The sequence below is a fragment of the Alosa sapidissima genome, chromosome 13 (assembly GCF_018492685.1).
Source record: "Alosa sapidissima isolate fAloSap1 chromosome 13, fAloSap1.pri, whole genome shotgun sequence".
NCBI classification, from domain to species: domain Eukaryota; kingdom Metazoa; phylum Chordata; class Actinopteri; order Clupeiformes; family Clupeidae; genus Alosa; species Alosa sapidissima.
Window position 1 is genome coordinate 17,110,031 of NC_055969.1, and position 23,501 is coordinate 17,133,531.

Here is a 23,501-nt window from a genome sequence, read left to right on the forward strand (position 1 = left end):
CCGCTGGAGTTTTTGACGAAGCAGCTCTTGTACTTGTAGCCATGTTGTCAGTGAAAAATCCGAGTTAAATGTGATATAAAACAATAATTGCAACAAATGATACACAATTAGGTGGAGATAAGCCCCGACCCGCGTTATTTCAAGGTCATTGAAAAGATTTTCGGGGAGCTCCGCATTCCTGCTGCCTATCCTCTCATGGCTAAACCCGGAACCAGGGCTTAGTTGTATTTTATTCTCACTGTACATGTTGCCACTCAGTCAAATTATTAAAAAGCACGGCATATCCTATCATTGCTATGCGGATGATACACAACTGTATCTCCCATTTAAATGTGGTTCCTCTGGTGCTCTAAACCCATTGCTTGATTGCCTAAAAGAGATTAAACAATGGATGTCGACCAATTTTTTAAAACTGAATGAATCCAAAACAGAAATTCTATTTTTTGGTTCACATGAAGCTGCAAACAATGCAATTAGTGAACTAGGGTCTTTTGCCAGATTTGTAAAACCTTATGCAAGAAATCTTGGCTTTCTACTTGACCCTGATTTTAAATTTGAGAAACAAATTAATGCTGTTGTCAAGTCATCTTTTTACCACCTTAGGTTTGGCTTTACTTAAGATTCTATGTTTTCTTTCAAAGACTTTGAGATATTGATCCATGCCTTTATTTCATCCCGCCTGGACTACTGGAACTCCCTTTATTTTGGTGTCACTCAGTCCACTCTATCCCGACTTCAGATGGTGCACAATGCAGCTGCAAGGCTGCTCACCAAGTCTAAAAAGACACAACATATTTCTCCAGTTTTGAAATCTCTGCAATGGCTACCAGTGAAATTTAGAGTAGATTACAAAATTCTTCTTTTTGTCTTTAAAGCTTTAAATGGACAAGCTCCCCAATACCTAAGTGAGCTTGTACACTTTCACTGCCCTCCCAGAACTCTGAGGTGACCGTGCTTTTTCAGTAGCTGGGCCCAAGTTGTGGAACAACCTCCCTTTTCACATTAGATCTACACCAACTATTGGTGCTTTTAAAGCCAAGTTAAAAGAACATATGCTATTAATGGCTTAACGAATTGTGGAATGTAATATGGCTATATTGTGGCTATATATATATGTACATATTATTTTAGTTTTATTTTCCTGTTGTGTTTTTTTTGTGTGTGTCTTGATTAATTTTGTCTTATATTAACTATTTATTTATCTGTTTTTATTTTTTTTTTAGCACTTTGGTCAACCACAGGTTGTTTAAAATTGTGCTATATAAATAAACTTGACTATGACTATGACTATGACTATTCTCGATACATTAAAGTAATTAAAACCCCAACAAGCACATTAGCAGGAGTTATCAATGGGGTTCCTAAAGTACTAATAACTGATAATGGCCCTCAGTTTTCTTCAGGCTCTTTCTCCTCATTTGCCACAGACTATGATTTCAGACATGTGAGCAGCCCATACTTTGCACAGAGCAATGGAGAGGCAGAGAGGGCTGTGAAAACTGTTCACCATTGCCAGTCTCACCTGTTCAACTCAAACCTCAATGGCCAAACAGGAAGGCCTTTGCAACTGAAACACAAACAGACAGTTCACTTTAATCACAGACACAAAGCTACTGTGAGACCTGAGCTAAAAGCAGGCAGAGTCTCGATCACAAATACAAAAGAATCTGCCACAGTGCTTAGAAAAGACACTCCCTGCTCGTATGTAGTGGAAACAGACTCAGAAGAGTTGAAGAGAAACAAAGCACACCTCAGACCCCTCCCAGAGATACAAGCCCCACCACCAGCCGTGGAGGACACGGAACAGACAGCAGAGCCAGAAGAAGGGCGGGGGGGGGGGGGGGGGGGGATACAGAGGGCCCACCCAAGGAGAGAGGTGAAAGCCCCAGAGTGGATTAAAGACTGTAACATAGTATTCAGCACCTAGAATTAAGCATAATAGACAGTGCCATGTTTATGTTTAATCTGTCTGATATCTTTGGTTCAGTCCTGTTGTTTGGTTTTCTCCATTCAGCATCTCATCAGTGATGTGCAATTTGTATGACACAAACATATTGGCAATACATTTTTAATGACACATCCCTGATGCTTTATAATTTGGTGAAGTGTTAGTAGAAACACGAAGTATGACTGCAAGTGTGACTTTGAGGCATTGCATACCACCAGCCTTGCGAACTGCGAACTTTGAGAAACGTGAGCCTTGTAAGCTGCTGCCTTCCGTTTCAAACAGAGCCCTTATCTGAGTTTGAGGTGCCTCCTGAATGGCTGAGAAATAGTGGGAGTGATTTCTAAAATGCCTATTATGGGCAGAGAGTCCATATATTTTCTAAAGAGCATCTATTAATAGCATTGGGTATGTGTACTGTTAAATCACATTAAAACGGTTCACGGTTATTCTTAGAAATCCTAGTTGTATGTTAGCCTTTAACCCTTGTGTTATCCTCATCTTACCGACACTCTTTATCCTTGGGGTCAATTTGACCCCAGCTAAATAAACCCTCAGAAAATGATTATAATTAATATTGTTACCCAGTTTTTTTGTGACAGGTACTTAACAAGAGTAATAACCACCATCAAAAGCCCTACAAAACAATCCCACCCCCCCACACCCCTTAATGAACCTTGGAAAAAAAAAAAGAAAAGTGAACCATATATTTATGATGTTAAACGTTGCTTGGGGTCAAATTGACCCCAAGGATAACATGAGGGTTAAATACTTGCTTGGTGTATGAACAAGTTTTACTGTGGCTGATTATAAAATATACTTAAATGAGTAACTGAAAGTGCTTTAAAAATCCCCAGCAGCCATAAGGATCACTGGTCAGACACCCATGTCAGTGAAATGTGCACCTACATTATGTACACTGCCCATGTTGGACCTTGATATACTGTAGATAGTCCATTAATCATCTGGGGTATATGTAACCAAGCAATATCAATGTTTTTGTCACCTTTCAAACATTCATTGTACACAACCTCCCTTTTTGAAGCCAAGTCTGCATACTCTCCAGTCTGCTAGATCTTTCAGCAACATGAACAAACACTGTAAGCACCACTCATCTAAACTGGCTCCTTTCAGCTGAGTGAGAGTGCACATCTCATATATGGATCTGTCTTCAGATGTCAGACTACAGTCTGACAGTCAGTCAGATGTCGGCCTCACACTGCTGCTGTTTTTGACAGCTGCCACAAGGATCCCAGTCCTGTGAAGAGATCACCCAGCCCTGAGGAATGCACCTCAACACACTATCCACTATCTTCTGTTTTCCAGCGTGTACTAGAGTTGTGCATCAAAGATTGTGTATACAATTGTGAGAAATACAACACATTCCTGATGCTTCTTACATAAGCTTTTTCTCTATGTTCTAAAAAATAAATAAACATCACATCATGACCTCATAAAGATATCAGGGGTTAATAACTGTCATGAGCTCTCTCTCTGCCTGGTAACACGGGCTGATTGAAGTCTGATGACCTCCACCTGTTCCTGCTCTGCTCTGCCTCACCCTCGTTACCTACCAGCTGCACTGCAACCAGCACCAGTTACCTGCCTGTTTATTGAAAACGCCTCTGACTCTTTGCCTGTGATCCCGGACCCGCTCGACTACTTCTGTGTTCTCCAGCCCCGGTAATCTTGACCTGCCTTCCGTCCCTCTTCTACGAATACCGCCTAGTCCTTGACTGTACTGCTGCTTCGTTTCAATTGCTGTTGTGTGTGTGTTTCCCCCAGGACTTCCCGGATCATCCAGCTCCTGCCTTCGCTGTTCGGCTACTGGGGGAACACACACACGCAGACTCTTGGAACTCCTGTACCCCCCCGGAACCCCTGAAACCCCCAACCCTTAAATAAACTTTTGAACGTGACGCAATTGTGGTCCTCGTCCTGTTTGGTGTCTGACAGTACGATCTGACCAAACATGGACCCAGCGCACGGTCGAACCAGCATGGAAACCGACGAACCAGAACCACCCACCGCCATGCAACGCCTGGAAGAGACAGAGAGAGAGGTAAACCGCAACACTGCTGACATTGCCTCCCTACTTCAAGCCGGCTTGAGCCAGCGTCAGCAGTTCCAGCAGCAACAGCAACAACTTGCAATGATCATTCAACTTCTCACCAACCTTTCTCCTCTGCCTGCTCCCACCGGCCCAGCCCCAGCCAGCCTGCTCACCGGCCCAGCACCCGAGTCTCCTGCCCAGTCCACTGCTACCGTGGCTGCCGGAGCCCCAGAACCCAGGATCGGCAATCCAGAGCGGTTCAGCGGCGACCCAACCCAGGTACGGGCGTTCCTGACGAGCTGCCGTGTCCAGTTTACCCTGCAACCCAGGACTTTTGCCACTGAAGGGGCGAGGGTCGGTTACGTGATCACTCACCTGACGGGCCGAGCTCGACTCTGGGGAACGGCGGAGTTCGAGCGCCAGACCCCAGCATGTGCAACCTTCAACCTATTCGCAGAGGAGATGCTAAAGGTATTCGATTTGGAATCCACAATAGCCGAGGCATCTCGGATCCTGATGAGTATTCGCCAAGGCAGAAGGACTGTTGCGGATTACTCCATCGACTTTCGAACCGTGGCAAGTCGGAGCTCCTGGAACATGGAAGCATTGGTGGATGCTTTCCTCCACAGCCTGGCGGACTACATAAAGGACGAGCTGGTTTCCCATGATCAACCCCCCACTCTTGATGAAGCCATTGCTCTGGCTGTCCGCATCGACCGCAGGATCCAGGCCCGCCGTCATGAGAGAGGGCGCCAGAGTCCATCCACCAGCACACGGAGTGTCCCAACTGCCCTTCTGTCCGCACCTGCCACACCATCTAGCCAGCCGGACCAGTCTGAACCGATGGAGATCGGCCGCACCTCCCTAACCCCTGCAGAGCGCCAGCGACGCATCACCTCCAACTTGTGCCTGTACTGTGGTGGTGATGGTCATCGAGTCGCCACCTGTCCAGCAAAAGCCGGAGCTCACCAGATGTAGGAGGAATCCGGATGAGCTCAATGAACATTCAGCCCTCCATCAGCCGTAAACCCCTCATCCAAGTCTGTCTTCACCTGTCTGATTCCACCCACACCCTGGCAGCCCTGGTGGACTCTGGCGCAGAAGCAAACATTATTGACACAGGACTTGCTCGTCAGCTGGGCTTGGAAAGCCATCGCTTGTCCACTCCTGTTCCAGCCCGGGCCCTGGACGGTCACGCAATTGGCACAGTTACCAGCATCACAGCCCCCATCTCAATGATGGTGTCAGGAAACCACCGAGAGACCATCCGCTTCCACCTGCTCAGCTCTCCAGGCCAACCCCTAATCCTGGGCTACCCTTGGCTCCGTCTCCACAATCCTCACCTCGATTGGGCCTCCGGAACTGTGAAAGAGTGGGGAAATGCCTGCCACCTGACCTGTTTGCGTGCTGCCTCGCTGCCCCCCGGCTCAGTACCCCCCAGCATTGCCCACGACATTTCTAATGTCCCTGAATGTTACCATGGCCTCCGAGAGGTGTTCAACAAGACCAAAGCCACATCTCTGCCCCCACACCGTCCGTACGACTGTGCCATTGATCTCCTCCCTGGGACTGCTCCACCCAAAGGTCACCTCTACTCACTATCCCCTCCTGAAAGAAAAACTATGGAGGATTACATCAGGGACTCCCTGGCAGCTGGACTCATCCGCCCGTCTTCCTCTCCTGCTGGTGCCGGGTTCTTCTTTGTGGGAAAGAAAGATGGTTCTCTTCGCCCCTGCATTGATTATCGAGGTCTGAATGATGTCACAGTGAAGAACCGGTACCCTCTGCCTTTACTCACCTCTGCTTTTGAATTGCTCCAGGGATCCACTATTTTCACCAAACTGGACCTTAGAAATGCTTACCACCTAGTGCGAGTAAGGGAGGGTGACGAGTGGAAGACAGCATTCAACACCCACACCGGCCATTATGAGTACCTGGTAATGCCATTTGGCCTCACCAACGCCCCAGCGGTATTCCAGGCGCTGGTGAATGATGTGCTGCGGGACATGCTGAATAAATTCGTCTTCGTGTACCTGGACGACATCTTAATTTTCTCCAGAACTCTGTCCGAACACACCCGTCATGTCCAGCTGGTTCTTCGACGGCTCCTGGAGAACTCTCTCTATGTCAAGGCGGAGAAATGCGAGTTCCATGCTCAGACTGTGTCATTCCTGGGATACATCGTCGCTGAAGGCAATATCCAGATGGACCCCGCAAAGGTCTCGGCAGTTACCTCCTGGCCAGTTCCGGGGAATAGGAAGAAGCTGCAGCAATTCCTCGGTTTTGCCAATTTCTACCGGAAATTCATCCGGAACTACAGCTCCGTCGCCGCTCCCCTCACAGCTCTGACCAGCATCAAACACCCCTTTTCCTGGACCCCAGAGGCCAACACAGCCTTTCATACCCTCAAGGCCCGGTTCACCACTGCCCCCATCCTCCAGATGCCGGATTCAGACCGGCAGTTCGTTGTCGAGGTGGATGCCTCAGACGTGGGAGTCGGGGCCATACTCTCTCAACGGGCAGAGGAGGACAACAAGTTGCACCCCTGTGCATTTTTCTCTCGCCGGCTTTCACCTGCAGAGCGCAATTATGATGTTGGAAACCGTGAGCTGTTGGCTGTCAAGCTTGCCCTGGAGGAGTGGCGTCACTGGCTGGAGGGGTCCACAGTTCCGTTCCTGGTCTGGACCGATCACAAAAACCTCGAATACATCCGCAATGCCAAATGTCTTAACCCCAGACAGTCCCGCTGGGCCTTGTTTTTCACCAGATTCAACTTCACCCTGTCATACCGCCCAGGTTCTCGGAACACCAAGCCGGACGCTCTCTCCCGTCAGTTTCATAAGGATGACGCCCCTTCCCAGGAACCTGCATCAATTCTGCCCGATCCCTGCGTCGTAGCTGCCCTGACCTGGGATATCGAGGAGGAAATTCAAGAGGCCCTCCGTGACCATCCCAGTCCCAGTGCATGCCCAGACGGTCGTCTCTTCGTCCCAGATAATTTGAGGTCCCGGGTCATACAGTGGGGACACAACTCCCGCCTTGCCTGCCACCCGGGCTCCGCCCGCACCTGCCATCTCCTTGCCCAGCGCTTTTGGTGGTCGTCTTTGAGAAGGGATGTCCGAGAATTCGTCCGTGCCTGCCCCACCTGCAATCAGAACAAGTCCTCCACTCGGCCCCCCGCTGGTTTACTCCAGCCCTTGCCTGTGCCCACACGACCCTGGTCCCACGTCTCCTTGGACTTTGTAACTGGCCTCCCACCATCAGGTGGGATGACTGTCATTCTCACTGTGGTTGACCGGTTTAGCAAGATGGCACACTTCATTCCCCTCCCTAAACTGCCATCTGCCAGAGAGACTGCCCAGGCTGTTCTTGATCATGTCTTCCGTCTACACGGGCTGCCCAGGGATGTTGTCTCTGACCGAGGCCCGCAATTTACCTCTACATTCTGGAAGGAGTTCTGCCGTCTTCTAGGGGCCACAGTGAGTCTCACCTCTGGGTTCCACCCCCAGTCCAATGGTCAATCCGAGCGGGCAAACCAGGAGCTGGAGAAGGCGCTGCGGTGCATGGTTTCTCGCAAACCCCAGGCTTGGGCACAACAACTGATGTGGATAGAGTATGCTCACAACTCCCTCACCTGCTCTGCCACTGGTATGTCACCTTTCCAGTGTGTGTATGGCTACCAGCCCCCCCTGTTCCCCAGCCAGGAAGGAGATGTGTCCTGCCCGTCTGCCCTCGCCTATGCCCGCCGTTGCCGTCGTACCTGGTCACAAGCTCGTGCCACGCTACTCAAGTCAGCTGTCAGCTATGCCACTGGGGCTAACCGCCGAAGATCGCCGGCACCCGCCTACCGTGTTGGCCAGAAGGTGTGGCTGTCAGCCAAGGATCTCCCACTGCGGGTGGAATCGCGTAAACTGGCACCTCGATTCCTCGGCCCGTTCCCTATCCAGAGGGTCATCAGCCCAACCGCAGTCCGGCTCCAGTTGCCAACCTCCATGAGGGTGCACCCTACTTTCCATGTTTCGAAAGTCAAGCCGACGCATGAAAGCCCGCTGGTCCCCGTGCCGCTTCCTCCTCCTCCTCCTCGCCTCGTTGACGGTGGGCTGGTGTACACCGTTCGACGCCTGCTTCGGTCCAGACGGCGAGGTAGGGGCCTCCAGTATCTCGTCGACTGGGAGGGCTATGGACCTGAGGAGAGAACCTGGGTGCCAGCCAGTCGGATTGTGGACCGGACACTCATCGCCGACTTCCACCGTCTGCATCCTGATCAACCTGCAATCCGTAGGGGCCGCCCCAGAGGGGTCCCTAACCGTCCTGCCCGCCCGGCTTCCTGTCATGTGCCTGACCCTGACCCTGTCTCGGTACCTGTCCCGTCTTCTGTCCACGACCCTCCAGCTCCCTCCGAGGATGAGGATGTTCACTCGGACCGCTCGGAGGAATTCTAGCCCTCCACCGGCTCCCCTCCGCCCTCCCGACGTGGTGTCACTCTTGGGGACTTCTGGGGCCGTCCCTTAGGGGGGGGGTTCTGTCATGAGCTCTCTCTCTGCCTGGTAACACGGGCTGATTGAAGTCTGATGACCTCCACCTGTTCCTGCTCTGCTCTGCCTCACCCTCGTTACCTACCAGCTGCACTGCAACCAGCACCAGTTACCTGCCTGTTTATTGAAAACGCCTCTGACTCTTTGCCTGTGATCCCGGACCCGCTCGACTACTTCTGTGTTCTCCAGCCCCGGTAATCTTGACCTGCCTTCCGTCCCTCTTCTACGAATACCGCCTAGTCCTTGACTGTACTGCTGCTTCGTTTCAATTGCTGTTGTGTGTGTGTTTCCCCCAGGACTTCCCGGATCATCCAGCTCCTGCCTTCGCTGTTCGGCTACTGGGGGAACACACACACGCAGACTCTTGGAACTCCTGTACCCCCCCGGAACCCCTGAAACCCCCAACCCTTAAATAAACTTTTGAACGTGACGCAATTGTGGTCCTCGTCCTGTTTGGTGTCTGACAATAACATAACCCATGGTATATGACTGAGGGGCCCAATTAATATATTGTATAGTGTCACAATTTGTATTTATAGTGTCACAAGGTTAAAAAAGTACATAAGAAAGTATTGCTTCTTATGACTTGTGATACCTACATTTAAGCTTTGATTTCTTTACTGTTATGTCTATTTTATACTTTTGGTAATGCAGTGTGTCCAGGCATCTAGAGAGCTTACAACAACTTTGTCAATGAACACCATAAAACATCATAACTGCGGTGCACTTCACTTTTGAAATGCTGCCCTAATATTTACTTGTTCTATCAGTGCCTCTTGTGACACATGCTACATATATGAATACCTGTGTGGTGGGCATAGAATACAGAACATTCATATCTGAAGGACATATTAATTACATGCCATTTCAGGAAGCCCACAAATCTAAGGGAAACAACCTTTAGTAAACTGATATTTACAAACCACTGAAAACTCAGTTACCACACAAATTGACGAGCCCTCAGCCATAAAAGTACAAATGCATATAGATTAACAGACTTATGGGGCAGGCATTACTCTTTAATTAGGATATATGATAACAATTGCATTTGTATCACTACTATCAAAGTATAGTTCTATACTATGTTGTTGTTGTAACATTGCTCAATGTGCCACTTCTATTGACTTATCTTTCCATTTTTTTTCCAACTTTTAAAAATCCTAATATATCCCATATATAAATTGGTTAAAATACACACAAAGTCATTTCACAAAGTGAGCCGCAAAAACTTTAAATAGATCCAAACACACCTTGCCTTATTAGAGCTCTGCTTAGTTGACAGAATGCAGCCAATATAAGGACCTGCTGGGAGTTTGGGAGGACTGCAGGGGGGTTCCAGTGCACAGTAAGTCTTTCACAGACACAGAAAAGAGGTGGAAACTACACTTAAGATTACTACACTACTAAAATACTTGTCTTTATATGTTTTCATCATTTTTAGATACTCATAACAACTGTGGAAATTTCATCTTCTTTTGGGAGGAAAAGGTAAGGCACATCTGATTTACAGTACATCTGATTTATCTGAACAGCTAAACGATTAAAACAAGCTACTTGCATTCTAGTGAAGTAAATCTTTTAGATGGCATTTACTGATTATTATTGCTACAACAGGTGTACCTCCTTTTAAAGTCTTATTTGTATAGAGATATTCAGTCTATGCAGTTTGTATCCAATATGCCTATGTGTGTGTGTGTGTGTGGGGAGGGATGCTCAGACCCAAAGGGTCATGGATTGATCTGGCAGCTGCAGTCTGCTGGTGTGGCATACATTTTTGAATGTAGGCCTACCTTTGGATGTATTCTCATTTTACTTTCTCTCTGGGGTATTTTATAAGAACAGATAAGATCACATTAAAGGGACACCAGGCAAGCCTGATGCTTTGAACAACTGTAAGGTCTAAAGTAAATTGATCAAACATTTAGTCTTCAATAGGATAATAAGACTGTCATGTTTAAACTTCATTGTGCAGCTTCATAGAGAGAGTGGAATTGAGCCTACCTGGTCTGATTTGATTAGAACCTCCTGGTACGCCCGCGGCCCATTGCGCAAGGTGCATTTAGAATTGTTAGGCTAAAATAACGAGAATGTTGGAGATCTTAACGGAGCTCTTCTGTTTTTTAACGATATGTCTAAATTTCATCAGGTTATTAATAAGAAAGAAAAACACAACCAACACACCAATAACCTGAGGCGAGATAGCCATCCAATGCGTCAAATTGCAACAGAAAAAGGCTACTGAAAAAGTATTTGAACTAGTTGTTTTAGGCAGAATTATTTCAATTGTTGTGTTATAAAACAACATAGATATTCAATGGGAAAGGAGTAAATGAGTAAGGTAGCATTACTCGTGATGGCCTATGCTATATAAATACAAGACTGCCTAGATCTGCTGCAACTGCAGCGCAGTAGATCTGCTGCGCAGACCAGGAGACCCGACCACTTATCTGACAGCCCCGGCCAAATTTAACCTCTGCCTACACCATTAATTACCTAATGTCACTATTTATGACTTTAAGGCCTTCACAATTAAAATAGCCCCACATCATCACATACCCTTCACCATATTTCACGATTGGCATGGGGTACTTTCCATAAGATCATCTCTCAGTGCAAATCAAACCAGCTAATAGGCTAACTGAAATAAAACCATGCCAATCTCTAGGTATGGTGAAGGGTATGCGATGATGAGGGGCTAATTTAATTCCAAAGGCCAAGGGAACTTTATCAGGATGCATAGTATCCTGGATCCATGAAATAACTGGCCTTTAGAAATAAAACATCTGCCTGGGAATTTAACATATTTTAAATTGTATTTTAAAGAAGAACATTTATTTATATTCGATACATTATTCATTCACAAAGAATTTCCAAAAGATTATTTTTCATTCCTCTTTTTAGTCAACATTAGCATGTATGTACAGGGTATGTAAACTTATGAGCTGATGAACTGTACATGTTTTGTCCACTAATGACTGTCAATAACTTTATTTACAGTACCGTGTCTGTGCATGTCTGATTATGAAAACCATTGTATGTTGAAAACTGTCTGCTGTTCATGTTTATGATTAATGCAGTAACCAGCAACCATGGCGGACGGTGATATGGCTGCGTATGGCGCAGCTGCCATCTACCTTCGTAAGCCTGAGAGGGAGAGACTTGAAGCCCAAACCAGGCCCTTTGATGCAAAAACTGCTTGCTTTGTGGTTGATAAAGAGGACTTGTACGTCAAGGGTACAATTAAAAAGAAGGAAGGCGGCAAAGTTGTTGTTGAAACGCTTGAAACCAAGGAGGTACTTTAGCAAGGGTGTTGAAATTGTTCTGAATTTAAAATTACACTTTCACAGAAGGTTTATTGAATACATCTCTTTGTTAAAGCTGTTTTCTACATTGGTTTTAGGAAAAGACAGTGAAGGAAGACGAAATCTTCCCCTTAAATCCTCCCAAATACGACAAAATTGAGGACATGGCCATGATGACCCACCTCAATGAAGCCTCTGTCCTGTATAACCTCAAAGAGCGTTATGCAGCATGGATGATCTATGTAAGTATTACACTTTTAAACAAATTAAGAAAATAAAATTCATTTGAAAAGCTGAAAAAACAATCTTCTTTATTTCTTCATTCTAGACCTACTCTGGACTTTTCTGTGTCACTGTGAACCCCTACAAGTGGCTCCCAGTATACGATCAAGAAGTGGTGGATGCCTACAGAGGCAAGAAGCGTGTGGAGGCCCCACCCCACATCTTCTCTGTCTCTGACAACGCATTTCAGTTCATGCTCCAAGGTATGCTTTCAGTTTTAAATCAATCACTGAATAAGACATTATAATATTTGACTCATTTATGTAAAATGAACCATTCATGTCAATTTGTGTTTTGCCTCACAGACAGAGAGAATCAGTCTGTCCTGATTACGTAAGTGTCCATGCATCCCTTAAAACTTTTTACATTATTAAAAGGCTAAACCTTTACATTATCTTCTGTATTCTTATTAATTATTATTTCTTTTTAAATGATTTTACCTTCTGTGTTTTATGTTTTTCTTTTTTTATTATGATCTTTACCTTTTAAACTATTCTTTGACTATTGCCCTTCCATGCTTTTATTTGTTATTACTGTTTGCTTTTGTTTACTGTATGTAAAGCACATTGAATGACCTCTGCATATGAAATGCGCTATATAAATAAAATTGACTTGACTTGTAAATATGATATAGAAAATTGCAATATCTTCTGTTTAATACAGCGGAGAATCTGGTGCTGGCAAGACTGTAAACACCAAACGTGTCATCCAGTACTTTGCAACAATTGCAGTGTCTAGTGGGAAGAAGTCAGAGGCATCAGCCGGCAGCAGTGGAAAAATTAAGGTAGAGGACCCCTTACATATTTATAGGCTAATTATCACATAGCAACACAGACATTAAGTTCAATAACAATGTATCTATTGACTTGCAGGGCTCTCTTGAAGACCAGATTATTGCTGCCAACCCACTGCTGGAGGCTTATGGTAATGCCAAGACTGTGAGGAATGACAACTCTTCACGTTTTGTAAGTTTAGTTTCTCATCTAATCTCTTACATGTTTTTTTTGTTTGTTTTTAGATAGAATTGACTTCTTAGGGTTTTTCTTTAAAATCAAATTTATCATGCACTTTGTTTTATATCTATTAGTAGGCCTGTGTATTTCGAAAAACATCCTCCAATGTCTAAACCTCTACACTATCATCTTTTGCTTTTTGTGTTAGTAAAGGCAATATTTATTGTTACTCTTAGATCTATTACTGAATATTTGAATATTTATTGCATACGTGAATATTTCCCTAATTTGTAACCTGCTTTGGTTAAAGGTATGAGCTAAATGAATACATTTATGTCAAAATGTTATCTCAAACAGGGAAAATTCATCAGAATTCACTTTGCCACAACTGGAAAACTGGCTAGTGCTGATATTGAGACTTGTAAGTATAATTGTTCCCAGTAGAAATGTTCTTTTATTGCCTTCAATGTATCAAATGAAAATACATCCTTCCCTGCATAAAAAGACCTGCTGGAGAAGTCTAGAGTGACATTCCAGCTTCCTGATGAGAGAGGCTACCACATCTTCTTCCAGATGATGACCAACCACAAGCCTGAAATTATAGGTAAGGTTAATAATTTTACCAAACGTTCAATCAATACATGTAATTCTGAATTTGTAAACTAATTTTTTAATCCCAACAGAAATGTCCCTCATCACATCCAACCCCTATGACTTCCCAATGTGCAGTCAGGGTCAGATCACTGTGGCGAGCATTAATGACAAAGAGGAGTTGGATGCCACAGATGTAAGCCTTCCAATAATGTGTTTTTCCCTCTTCAATTTCTTGAAGATAGCTTTAAAATAATCAAATAATTCACCATTCTAGGATGCCATTGACATCTTGGGTTTCACTGGAGAGGAGAAAGTCACCATTTACAAGCTGACTGGTGCTGTGCTCCATCATGGCAACATGTCGTTCAAACAGAAGCAGCGCGAGGAGCAGGCTGAGCCTGATGGCACTGAGAGTAGGTTACAACATTATACTGAATCAGTCAGTTCTAATAATAACTACAAGGTACTCTATTGAGGTAATTTTATTATGTGAAATTAAAGTTAAATACTGTATGACTGATATCTAGTAAACACATGTCTATCTGGAATATTCATGTATATTCATATTCTAAATTTCCCTCTGGATTAAGAAATTATCTATCTTCATTTAAAGACAAACATTTACAAATCAATGGTCACTCAGATACCTTTCTGTTTTTATGTGAGACATATAGCCTTTAACCTAACACTATCTCAACAAATGTTTTGATTTAGGGAGGAGATTGAGGTGGACAAACTTGTCCCAAATTTGTTTAGAGTGTGGAGTATGAAATTGGTTGCTATAAATTTCAAACCACCAAAATGCTTCACTGTTGCACTTTGTTAAGGTGCTGACAAAGTCGCATACCTCTTGGGCCTGAACTCCGCTGACATGCTGAAGGCTTTGTGCTACCCAAGAGTGAAAGTCGGAAATGAGTATGTCACCAAGGGTCAGACTGTGCCACAGGTATTATTTTAGTCACTAAAAAGTTCACTTAAGATCGCAAACCATTTGGAAATATTTGGACGGAATTACTAGTAGTAAACTGACCTGCTTTTATCTATAAGCATTTTACTTTTTGATCTCTGAGCATAGGATGACCACTGCTTGAATATTCTGTTTCAGGTCAATAACGCAGTGTCGGCCTTGTCCAAGTCCATCTATGAGAGGATGTTCTTGTGGATGGTCATCCGTATAAACCAGATGCTGGACACTAAACAGCCAAGGCAGTTCTATATCGGTGTGCTGGATATTGCTGGCTTTGAGATTTTTGATGTAAGCATAAGTTAACACCATTTTTCACTCACACCACAATGTAGAATAATTTCAGTAGGGGGAATTCATATTACAAACTATTTTTCAATCACAGTACAACAGCATGGAACAGCTGTGCATCAACTTCACCAATGAGAAACTGCAACAGTTCTTCAACCACACCATGTTCGTTCTGGAGCAAGAGGAGTACAAGAAAGATGGCATTGTATGGGATTTCATTGACTTCGGCATGGACTTAGCCGCTTGCATTGAGCTCATTGAGAAGGTCAGTTTTAATCAGTCAAATGAGCCTGGTGCTAGATTTGTATTGTTTTATAATATTCACTTTTAAAACTAAGCTCATTTTTCCAACAGCCTATGGGAATCTTTGCCATTCTTGAAGAGGAGTGCATGTTCCCCAAGGCCTCTGACACCACTTTCAAGAACAAGCTGTATGACCAGCATCTTGGCAAAAATAAGGCCTTTGAGAAGCCCAAGCCTGCTAAAGGCAAGGCTGAGGCCCACTTCTCCCTGGTGCACTATGCCGGCACTGTGGACTACAATGTTTCTGGGTGGCTGGACAAGAACAAGGATCCACTGAACGATTCTGTTATACAGCTGTACCAGAAGTCGGGAGTTAAACTCCTGCCTGTCCTGTACCCACCTGTTGTTGAAGGTAACAAAAATCTACATAAGCCAATACAGGAATAGGGCTCAACAGTGTATTGAATTCTTACTTCCAGGACTATTGAGCTCTATATCCATTCTATAAACTTTCTGTGCATGTTACTCAACTGTCAATTTTTTCACCTGTTTGTATTTCAACAGAGCCTGCTGGTGGCGCTAAGAAGGGTGGTAAGAAGAAGGGTGGCTCCATGCAAACTGTGTCATCACAGTTCAGGGTATGTATATTAAACCAATAACAAACACATCAATCATCCTAAAGAAAGGTGAGGGGATGTTTTAATAGCTTTCTTATCTCAACAGGAGAACTTGGGCAAACTGATGACCAACTTGAGGAGCACCCATCCCCACTTTGTGCGTTGTCTGATTCCAAATGAAATTAAGAAACCAGGTAAAGGGCATTTGGTAGTCAATAAAGATGTGTGTATTATTCATGTGTTACATTGAGAATAGAAGATCTCATGACATGTATTTCACAGGTTATATGCAGAACTTCCTGGTCATCCACCAGCTCAGGTGCAATGGTGTGCTGGAGGGTATCAGAATCTGCAGAAAGGGTTTCCCAAGCAGAATCCTCTATGCTGACTTCAAGCAGAGGTAGAGTAGAAAGCCAACAAAGTATTACACATATTTAATACTGCCCTGTATAGACGGAAAAGTAATGCTCTATATGGACATTTATTTATTCTATCCAGATACAAAGTGCTGAATGCCAGTGTCATCCCTGACGGCCACTTCATTGATAACAAGAAGGCTTCTGAGAAGCTATTGGGATCGATTGATGTTGATCACACGCAATACATGTTTGGACACACAAAGGTAGATAGGTTTCATGCAATCTATTGTCTATGTCTCATGAGTAAACTAACTTTTCTGTGTCAAATAGATGCTTATATTTTCATTCATCCCTCAGGTGTTCTTCAAAGCTGGTCTGCTGGGTGACCTTGAGGAGATGCGAGATGAGAAACTGGCTAACCTGGTCACAATGACTCAGGCTCTCTGCCGTGCATACCTGATGAGGAAGGAGTTTGTCAAGATGATGGAAAGGAGGTAATGTATGATGTATTTGGTGTAATCATGTTAAAAAATCATCTGACATGAAATATAGCATCACAACTGACCCAGGTGTTTTCAAACCATTTACCTTTTACAGAGAAGCAATCTTCACCATCCAGTACAATATACGGTCATTCATGAGTGTCAAGACCTGGCCATGGATGAAGGTTTACTACAAGATCAAGCCTCTGCTGCAGAGTGCCGAAACTGAAAAGGAATTGGCCAACCTGAAGGAGGAGCATGGAAAACTCAAAGAAGTCCATGCCAAGGTAGAGGCCAGGAAGAAGGAGCTTGAGGAGAAGATGGTGTCTCTGGTGCAAGAGAGAAATGACCTGGCGCTGCAAGTGGCATCTGTAAGTGTATATTGTACCATTTCAATATTCACAATCATACCACTACCCAGTTTCAGCATTGTGTTTTCAATACAAATCAGATGTCATGCTTCCATCTTATATTTACAATAGGGAAATGAGGGTCTCAATGATGCTGAGGAGAGGTGTGAGGGTCTCATCAAAAGTAAGATCCAGCTTGAGGCCAAACTCAAAGAGACAACCGAGAGATTGGAGGATGAAGAGGAAATCAATGCTGAGCTGACTGCCAAGAAGAGGAAATTGGAGGATGAGTGCTCTGAGCTCAAGAAGGACATTGATGATCTGGAGCTCACCTTGGCCAAAGTGGAGAAGGAGAAACATGCCACTGAGAACAAGGTTTGCATTCTTAAAAAAACAGAATACTGTATATGAAGTCTTTATAAAGTTCAATAGATATTGATATAAAACTTTCTATGTGCAGGTCAAGAACCTGACAGAGGAGATGGCCGCTCAGGATGAGTCCATTGGTAAGCTGACAAAGGAGAAGAAAGCACTCCAAGAGGCACACCAGCAGACTCTTGATGATCTTCAGGCAGAGGAAGACAAAGTCAACACTCTGACTAAGGCCAAGACTAAGCTTGAACAACAAGTGGATGATGTGAGTTTACAACCTGAGAGTTAAAAGAAATGTATGGACATCATTGTGCCACTTAAATACTTAATGTTACTCAATCTGCAGCTTGAAGGTTCCCTGGAGCAAGAAAAGAAGCTCCGTATGGATCTTGAGAGAACTAAGAGAAAGCTTGAGGGAGACCTGAAGTTGTCCCAGGAGAACATCATGGATCTGGAGAATGACAAGCAGCAGTCTGAGGAGAAGCTGAAGAAGTAATGAAGAATTCCAATTAGCAACACTATATGCAAACTTTTACTCATAATAGCACTCAACCCTTTTCTGTAACTAGCCATTGACAATTATTTCACTTTACACAGGAAGGACTTTGAAACAAGCCAACTTCTTAGCAAGATTGAGGATGAACAATCCTTGGGTGCTCAGCTTCAGAAGAAGATCAAGGAGCTTCAGGTTTGTTTTACATAAATACTACTTTTATAATTTGTCTGATCTTTTTAAATCTCACTTATCCTTTACAAAAACCATCAGGCCCGCATTGAGGAACTGGAGGAAGAGATTGAGGCTGAGCGTGCCGCTCGTGCCAAGGTTGAGAAGCAGAGAGCTGATCTCTCCAGGGAACTTGAGGAGATCAGTGAGAGGCTTGAGGAGGCTGGTGGTGCCACTGCTGCTCAAATTGAGATGAACAAGAAGCGTGAGGCTGAGTTCCAGAAGCTGCGTCGTGACCTTGAGGAGTCCACCCTGCAGCATGAAGCCACTGCTGCAGCTCTCCGCAAGAAGCAGGCAGACAGTGTGGCTGAGCTGGGAGAGCAGATCGACAACCTCCAGCGTATCAAGCAAAAGCTTGAGAAGGAGAAGAGTGAATTCAAGATGGAGATTGACGACCTCTCCAGCAATATGGAGGCTGTTGCTAAGGCTAAGGTAAATGATATGTATGCAAGCGGCAAAGGTTAGCTTATCTATTATCATTCATCTTTCCATAATCTCTGACTACAATTTGATCTCATTATTATTGTTCACTAACAGTCCAACCTGGAGAAGATGTGCCGCACCCTTGAGGACCAACTGGGTGAAGTCAAGGCCAAGAGCGATGAGAGTGCTCGCCAGAACAATGACCTCAGTGCTCAGAAAGCAAGACTTCAGACTGAAAATGGAGAGCTTGGCCGCCAAGTGGAAGAGAAAGAGGCTCTTGTATCTCAGCTGACCAGGAGCAAGCAAGCCTTCACTCAGCAAATTGAGGAGCTGAAGAGACTGAATGAAGAGGAAGTCAAGGTACTGATACCTGAGCATGAAATAAAAACAATTGTAGTATGTGGATCACTTCATGTGAAAGGTTTTATAAACATCCTTACTTGGTAACAAACAGGCCAAGAATGCCCTGGCCCATGCTGTTCAGTCTGCACGCCATGACTGTGACCTCCTGAGGGAGCAGTTTGAGGAAGAGCAGGAGGCTAAAGCTGAACTGCAGCGTGGCATGTCCAAGGCCAACAGCGAGGTTGCACAGTGGAGGACCAAGTATGAAACTGATGCCATCCAGCGCACTGAAGAACTTGAGGAGTCCAAGTATGTACCAAAGATGCACAGAAACAAAGAATGCCAATGTGAATTATTATATTGTGTACTACAACCAAGGTAACTATGAAGTAATCTGATGTAAATATATTGCTTTATCAGGAAAAAACTTGCCCAGCGTCTGCAGGAGGCTGAGGAGCAAATCGAGGCTATCAACTCCAAGTGTGCCTCTCTGGACAAGACCAAACAGAGACTCCAGGGTGAGGTTGAGGACCTCATGATTGATGTAGAAAGAGCCAACGCTCTGGCTGCCAATCTTGACAAGAAGCAGAGGAACTTTGACAAGGTAATACCTCCAAAGCATTGTTTAGATATGGACATTTAGGTAAAACAAAATAATCTCAGAGAAATATTTGTACATGTACAATGAGATGTTGGTAACAGTGTATTTGATGTGAATGATCAAAGATACAAACTACTTTTCAAAGGTTCTGGCAGAGTGGAAGCAGAAGTACGAGGAGGGTCAGGCTGAGCTGGAGGGTGCCCAGAAAGAGGCCCGTTCTCTCAGCACTGAGCTGTTCAAGATGAAGAACTCCTATGAGGAGGCTCTTGACCAGTTGGAAACTCTGAAGAGGGAAAACAAGAACCTCCAACGTAAGTCAAGATGATCATGAAATACTTCCCAATCAAACCATGTCAAGAGAAACTAAGATATATATGTTCTGGTATTAAAACAAAAAAAACAATGGCATATTGAGAGGGATTGACTTTGTGTTAAATTAAGTCTTCTAAATGTATTTCTGCAGAGGAGATCTCGGACCTGACTGAGCAGCTGGGTGAGACTGGAAAGAGCATTCATGAGCTGGAGAAGGCCAAGAAGACAGTTGAGACTGAGAAGGCTGAGATTCAGACTGCGCTTGAAGAGGCTGAGGTAGAAATCCAGGCTGGCATTATTAAAAACAAGTGACTTTTCAGAAAGTAAAAAAACTAATAATTTTAAATCCTTCATTTTCTCATTTAGGGAACTCTTGAGCATGAGGAGTCCAAGATTCTTCGTGTCCAGCTTGAGCTGAACCAGGTCAAGGGTGAGGTTGACAGGAAACTTGCAGAGAAGGATGAAGAGATGGAGCAGATCAAGAGGAATAGCCAGAGGGTGATTGACTCCATGCAGAGCACTTTGGATGCTGAGGTCAGGAGCAGGAATGATGCCCTGAGAATCAAGAAGAAAATGGAGGGAGACCTCAATGAGATGGAGGTTCAGCTGAGCCATGCTAACCGCCAGGCTGCTGAGTCCCAGAAACACCTAAGGACCATTCAGGGTCAGCTCAAGGTCAGCCATAACAGAACCTTGTAACTTATTACTTTACATGTATTTTCTTATTTGGCCACCAAACATTATGGCAACAAGGCTTCACATATTGAGGTAGTGTACATACTTTTTAAAACCTCCAGGATGCCCAGTTGCACCTTGATGATGCTGTTCGAGGACAGGAAGACATGCAGGAGCAGGCTGCCATGGTGGAGCGCAGGAACGGCCTGATGGTGGCTGAGATTGAGGAGCTCAGGGCTGCCCTGGAGCAGACAGAGAGAGGCCGCAAAGTGGCTGAACAGGAGCTTGTTGATGCCAGTGAGCGTGTTGGCCTCTTGCACTCCCAGGTAAAAAAATAACACAAGTTGTCACAAATTGATGTTTTAAACAAACTGTTCCAGCATTAAAAATTGCATCTGAGGTTGTCTGTTTCTCCAAATTAGAACACAAGTCTGATTAACACCAAGAAGAAGCTTGAGGCTGACCTGGTTCAGGTCCAGAGTGAGGTTGATGACATCGTCCAGGAGGCTAGAAATGCTGAGGACAAGGCCAAGAAAGCTATCACTGATGTATGTTTTTTTCTTCAGAACCGGAGCATTATATTCAGAAGTACCTATACATCTATTTAAAATACACAATTTTATCATCTAGGCTGCCATGATGGCAGAGGAGCTGAAGAAAGAGCAGGACACCAGTTCTCATCTGGAGAGGATGAAGAAGAACCTGGAGGTCACTGTGAAGGATCTGCAGCACCGCCTGGATGAGGCTGAGAATCTGGCCATGAAGGGTGGAAAGAAACAACTCCAGAAACTGGAATCCAGGGTAGGCAGCAAAATATGACACTGAAAACATGTGTTTAGCTCATGATAGCTACATAAAGGTCAGTGGCTGAAATTGAAACATTTCCCATGTTAAGGTTCGTGAGCTGGAGGGTGAGGTCGAGGCTGAACAGAGACGTGGTGTTGATGCAGTCAAGGGGGTCCGAAAATACGAGAGGAGGGTGAAGGAGCTCACCTACCAGGTACAGACATTTCTCCACTTCATATAGAAATGTATATCAAATCAAAGAGTATTCTTGATACTTGATACACTTTTTCTCTTCAGACTGAGGAGGACAAGAAGAACATCAGCAGACTCCAGGATCTGGTTGACAAGCTGCAGCTGAAGGTCAAGGCCTACAAGAGACAGTCTGAGGAAGCTGTGAGTCATTTTGGTTTTGGCTAAACAGGAAAATGTTTGCTCCTCATGGTACATGGTAGATTGGCTGTTATGTTTCTCTGCATTCATTGCACTACAATTTGATATCAAACAGGAGGAGCAGGCCAACACCCACCTGTCCAAGTTCAGGAAGGTGCAGCATGAGCTGGAGGAGGCTGAGGAGCGTGCTGACATTGCTGAGTCTCAGGTCAACAAGCTGAGGGCCAAGAGCCGTGATGGTGGCAAGGTATGATAATGTTTCCCATTTATTTATCAATATTTTTTAAATAAATATTACAAATCCTAAAGTCATTTATCTTTATTTGATGTCTAGTGAACTTTTTTTTTTTTTATTGTTTTTAAAGGGCAAAGAGGCTGCTGAGTAAACCCTCTGATTCTATGTTCCATGTCATTTTCATCTGGATGAATAATTCTGGTTAATGTGACTATTCTGTAACAATGCAACCTACCTAATAAAATATTTGCGTATCTGAATATTTTGTTTTGTCTTTTTGAATGGCTCCTTTAGCTTTGAAGGTCATTTATATATTTTATATAAATGACATTTATACATATTTATACATACAGTACATTCCCTATACATACACATACACAATCATTCAACAGACTGTCCATGTCATCACATCAACTTTGCCTCATCAAAAATATAACACTGCAACAGAAAATACATACAAGTCTTCAATAGTGAAACAGTCTCTGCAGCAGAGAAGGCTTAATCATGTCCAATTTTGAAATCATATTTCTGTACTTTTCTGGGGGAGGTGGGGGATTTTCATCTTAAAACATTTAAAAAGAGTAGGTACTGCATTATATACTGTGGGATTTAAATGTATCCCATTTCATTAACAATATGCAGCTCTAAAATATTTCCTAATAACTCCTATTGTATTGTTTGCCATCTCATTGAGTTTTCTCCATTCTGCCTTGTTGATGCAGAACAGTGGTAAACATAACAAATACGACCAACCCAAGAATTCAGTCAATTTAATGAAAAGGATTCCCTTTTTCCTTTCTTGTGTCTCGTGCAGGGATGCAAACAGAGGTATGGTCAAAAAGGAGTGAGATTATCGAAGCCCATGCCCCCGCAGGAAATATTATATAATTATGACCGCCGCGCAGCGAAGCGGCGGTCATATAGGTTTAGTCAGATTTTTTTTTTTTTTTTTTTTTCTTTTTCGCATGCCCAAATTTCCGTCAATGATTCCCGGGACACTGAAAGACCGGGGTACACGAAACTTGGTGGACATGGGGACACTGAAAGACCGGGGTACACGAAACTTGGTGGACATGTAACCCCACATGGATAGCATGGAACCATCGTTTTTCGTTTTGATCTGTAGCCCCCCCGCTGAATTGGACCCCCCGAAAGGAGGGTAGGGCAGACACAGTTTTCTGTGAATATCTCGAAAACCGTAGGGTTTAGGAGGACCATTTCTTTTTTCTTTTTCGCATGCCCAAATTTCCGTCAATGATTCCCGGGACACTGAAAGACCGGGGTACACGAAACTTGGTGGACATGTAACCCCACATGGATAGCATGGAACCATCGTTTTTCGTTTTGATCTGTAGCCCCCCCGCTGAATTGGACCCCCCGAAAGGAGGTTAGGGCAGACACAGTTTTCTGTGAATATCTCGAAAACCGTAGGGTTTAGGAGGACCATTTTTTTTTTGTATGTTGATCTCAAGGGGCCATGTCAACCCATTCCATAACCACTCATTTCATGTATAGCGCCACCTAGTTAAATACAAAAAAGTAAAAATGAGGTGGTGTAATTGAAGGTATCTGTGACCTAACATAGTCAAAACTGCACGAAATTGGAAGTGTAGGATCATTATGACACCCTCTGTATGCACGCCAAGTTTTGTGGAATTCCGTTCATGGGGG

General features: G+C 44.3%; 2 protein-coding genes across 3 annotated transcripts in view; one reads left to right on the plus strand and one right to left on the minus strand.

The window, feature by feature from the left end:
* LOC121680844 (myosin heavy chain, fast skeletal muscle-like) overlaps positions 1 to 23,501 on the minus strand; it is a 145,389-nt gene that overhangs the window by 43,178 nt on the left and 78,710 nt on the right. The window lies entirely within an intron of this gene.
* On the plus strand, positions 9,846 to 22,090 carry LOC121680843 (myosin heavy chain, fast skeletal muscle-like). The gene is made up of 40 exons (XM_042060390.1): positions 9,846 to 9,878; positions 9,975 to 10,021; positions 11,611 to 11,826; positions 11,934 to 12,077; positions 12,164 to 12,320; positions 12,423 to 12,450; positions 12,781 to 12,901; positions 12,990 to 13,082; positions 13,428 to 13,491; positions 13,576 to 13,674; positions 13,754 to 13,857; positions 13,939 to 14,077; positions 14,492 to 14,610; positions 14,770 to 14,919; positions 15,014 to 15,184; positions 15,274 to 15,574; positions 15,727 to 15,800; positions 15,886 to 15,973; positions 16,062 to 16,179; positions 16,278 to 16,401; positions 16,496 to 16,632; positions 16,736 to 16,991; positions 17,103 to 17,345; positions 17,431 to 17,607; positions 17,689 to 17,834; positions 17,940 to 18,030; positions 18,109 to 18,498; positions 18,604 to 18,849; positions 18,944 to 19,140; positions 19,252 to 19,435; positions 19,578 to 19,743; positions 19,896 to 20,020; positions 20,111 to 20,419; positions 20,542 to 20,745; positions 20,842 to 20,967; positions 21,050 to 21,220; positions 21,315 to 21,419; positions 21,503 to 21,598; positions 21,711 to 21,842; positions 21,961 to 22,090. Exons 3-40 carry the CDS (start codon positions 11,623 to 11,625, stop codon positions 21,979 to 21,981), a joined length of 5,820 nt encoding a protein of 1,939 aa, XP_041916324.1. The 5' UTR covers positions 9,846 to 9,878; positions 9,975 to 10,021; positions 11,611 to 11,622; the 3' UTR covers positions 21,982 to 22,090.

What these genes read in the sequence shown, in the direction of transcription:
- LOC121680843 (XM_042060390.1), top strand. Translation starts at nt 11,623, where the DNA reads ATGGCGGACGGTGATATGGCTGCGTATGGCGCAGCTGCCATCTACCTT. An exon ending in TGGCGCTGCAAGTGGCATCT is followed by an intron (nt 16,992 to 17,102) that starts GTAAGTGTATAT and finishes TATTTACAATAG; the next exon opens with GGAAATGAGGGTCTCAATGA. An exon ending in AGAGCCGTGATGGTGGCAAG is followed by an intron (nt 21,843 to 21,960) that starts GTATGATAATGT and finishes TTGTTTTTAAAG; the next exon opens with GGCAAAGAGGCTGCTGAGTA.